Source organism: Arachis duranensis, chromosome 3 (genome assembly GCF_000817695.3).
Source record: "Arachis duranensis cultivar V14167 chromosome 3, aradu.V14167.gnm2.J7QH, whole genome shotgun sequence".
Classification (NCBI taxonomy): Eukaryota; Viridiplantae; Streptophyta; class Magnoliopsida; order Fabales; family Fabaceae; genus Arachis; species Arachis duranensis.
Window position 1 is genome coordinate 16,718,239 of NC_029774.3, and position 3,273 is coordinate 16,721,511.

Genomic DNA, 3,273 nt, shown 5'->3' on the forward strand with positions numbered 1-3,273 from the left:
GTAAAGTATTGATCACAATTTCGTGCACCAATGTCTCTCATCTTTTGTATTTAGTTTGCCTAGCAGCTTGTATTTAAGAAACAAAACTTGTATAAGCTGTCTTTACTGTCTGGTTTCTTGTATGGTGTGTATATGGCTAGCAGGCTCAAACTCCGTGAGCCATGGCTAGTTTCTTATAATATTATATACTTATCTTTTGTTATCTTATATCTATTTCTTGTGCCTTAAGTTACTAGCTTCGTTAGTACATTTTGTGCTTTTGAAATCCAGTTTTTGAGCTATATCCTTCAACGGGCTTCTAGATTATATTAATTCTTCTATAAATTATATGTATGATCTTAGAACTGTCGTAATCTCTGATTAACCTTTGCTTTACGACGCGAGGTAAAGTTTAGGCTAATTAGGGTATTACATTGATCCACAAGGATTGGGATTTGAAACAAGCTATGGTTATCTTGCAGGTCTTAGTTAGGCAAAGTCAAAAAGTTGTTAGTTGGATTGATGCAAGGGCAATCAGTAATAGGAGTATGGTTAAAAATTGGAGTTTCTTTGTCTTTCTGAATTAGCTCTGGTATTACTCTCTTCTTTGCTTGTGAGTGATTTCTTCTATGGCAGGTTGTATCTGATCAATGTCATAGGCCGTGGTCATCAATCTCTCCTATTTTCAAATCAAACGCCATTGGCCGTGGTCATCCAATCTGAACGAGGGTGAAGCTCTAGCAATTCATTCTCTTGGCAATCCTACTCAAAACGCCACAGATAAGGTCGAATCTTCCGGATCAGAGAATGCTGCTTTTTTGGGTTCTAGCCTCTACCACAGAGACCCTAATCTCCCCGAAAATTGGTTGAATTGGTGTCTCAATAAGTCCCCAACGAAGTCATCGATTAGCTGTCTAAAAGATGTATAATCAAGCTTGCGATTTGCGCTTTCCAGTCACGTATTCACATAAACCCAAGTAGACACGGGTGGTTGTCTAGCATGCTGTCATAGTATGATGAACAGAGCTGATTGTCACTGATCATCCTATTCACCATGTTGAAGAACGAATATACATCTTAGAATTAAATTAAACACGGATCAAAGAAGAAATATTAATACTTTTATTAATTCATAGGACTCAACAGGGCTCTTCCCCTCAACCTAGGAGGTTTAGAAACTCATACTGAAAGAAAATACAATGTAAAACTCGAATATGGTGTAAAGTTCTATCTAAAGGTCTTTTTATAACATAAATTTAATCCCTTAAATACTAAACAAATGACTAGTAAGGGTAAAATAGTCTTTTTAGTCCTAAAATCCACTTTTGGGGCACTTAGTGAGTGTTTGGGCTGAGCTTTGATGAGATCCACGTGCTAGGAGGTCTCTAGGGTGTTGAACACTAGTTAGGGGGTCCTCTCTAGGCATTTGGACGCTGGTCTCTGCTTTGTAGTCGCTGGACACCTAGAAGGGGGAAGGAAAGTATAGACTATTACACATTGCTGAAAAGCTCTGGAAGTCAGCTTTCCATAGCCATTCAAAACGCTTCATTTGGACTTCTGTAACTCCAGAAAAATTCTTCTGAGTTCAAGGAGGTCAGATCCGGACAGCATCTGCAGTGCTTTCTCTGTCTCTAAATCAGACTTTTGCTCTAACTCTTCAATTTCAACCAGAAATTACCTGGAATTGTACAAAAGCAAAAAAACTCATCATAGTAGAATCCAAAAATGTAAATTTAACACTAAAACCTATAAAAACTTAATAAAAAATAAATAAAACATACTAAAAACTATATGAAAATAATGCCAAAAAGCGTATAAAATATCCGCTCATCAACCACCACCTCCCTTACTTCACCATCACCACCTCCCTTACTCCCATCAAATACTAATAATCAAATTCAAGAATACTAATAATAACACATTATCGATATTCAGAAACAAAAAATCAAATTGAACAATAAAATCAACACACAACAATAATAAAACCAGAAAATAATAAACCAAAATCAGAAGCAAGATAGAAACAAAGAAAAAGCAAAAGCGAAAGAAGAAGAAGAAGCAGATACAGATGCAGAAGCAGAATCAGAAGCAGATGCAGAAGAAGAAGCAAATGCAGAAGAATCAGCTGTAGATGCAGAGGCAGAATCGAAAGCAGATGCAGAAGAAGGAGCAGACGGAGAAGCCAAAGCAGAACCACCAGCGCTTCCCCGACGGTAGCTCGTGGGCGAATCAGCAGCGACGGCTTTGCGGCCTGGTCTCCCTCCAAGTCCCGATGACGACGTGACGGTTGCAGCAGGCCCAAGCCGCGCCGACGCATCTCCTTTCACTCTTCTCTTCTCCCCTGTCGCAGCTCTTCTCTCCTTTCTTCTTTCTTTTGGCCCGCCTTTCCCTTTTCCTTTCTCCCCTCCCCCTCGCATTTTTTGTTTTTTTATTTAATAATTTTTTCTTTTATTAGAATAGGGGTAATTTAGTAATAAAATTAAAAATCTTATTAAAAAGGACGATTTTAATACGAAATAAAATGTTAAGGATGATTCTAAATAAAAAATTACGTTGGGGACGGTTTCGATTTTGACCTTAAACATTAGGGACTAAAATAATACTTATCCCTTGAATAAATTATATAAGATGGTTTTTAAAGAAGATTACTATCCCAGAGATAAAACAGCACACATAGTTCTTGAAGAACTTGCCTAGAGAGATAATTGAGGCTGATAGAAGAATTAGTGAAGAAAGTGTGAAGGAAGAAGAGGAGTGACCAAGCCAGAGTGTTGAAGAAATCATGCGTATAGTCAAAAAGGTAAGAAAACCATATCCAGAATTAAAATTGGATTCTAAAGATGCTAAAGTTAAAGAGGAACTTAATGTTAGTGGAGACTCTATGGAACCTCTTTTATCCTTAAATTACTTGTTACTGTCATTAATTTCTCTTGATTTAGGGTTGTGTTTTATAAGTCAATACAATAATTATTAATTACTATGTGAATTAAATTTTGTGCTGCTAAAAATGTCAATGTTGTGAATGATGACATGTCATCATGTCATGTTTTTCTATGCTTTTTCATACAAGAAGTTGATAATTAGTACTTAAATATTGCATTCTTTTGTGTTTAAATGGTATATTTTCTTGATCTTTTGATTTTATAAATTTTGTAGGAAATAAGTGAAAAAAGAAACAAAAAGAGCACAAAATAAGCTAAAAAGAAAAAAAAGAGAAATTTTGGGCACATTTTGAAGTTGAGCACATTTTGGAGCCTTAGGCCACGCTTTTAAAAGCGTGGCCCATGACCATGG

At 36.4% G+C, this 3,273-nt stretch overlaps 1 protein-coding gene across 1 annotated transcript; it reads right to left on the minus strand.

The window, feature by feature from the left end:
- Positions 1-1,985: 1,985 nt before the first annotated feature.
- On the minus strand, positions 1,986-2,396 carry LOC127745450 (uncharacterized). Its single transcript, XM_052258169.1, has one exon. The coding sequence runs from the start codon at positions 2,394-2,396 to the stop codon at positions 1,986-1,988; it is 411 nt and encodes a 136-aa protein (XP_052114129.1).
- Between the last annotated feature and the right edge of the window lie 877 nt (positions 2,397-3,273).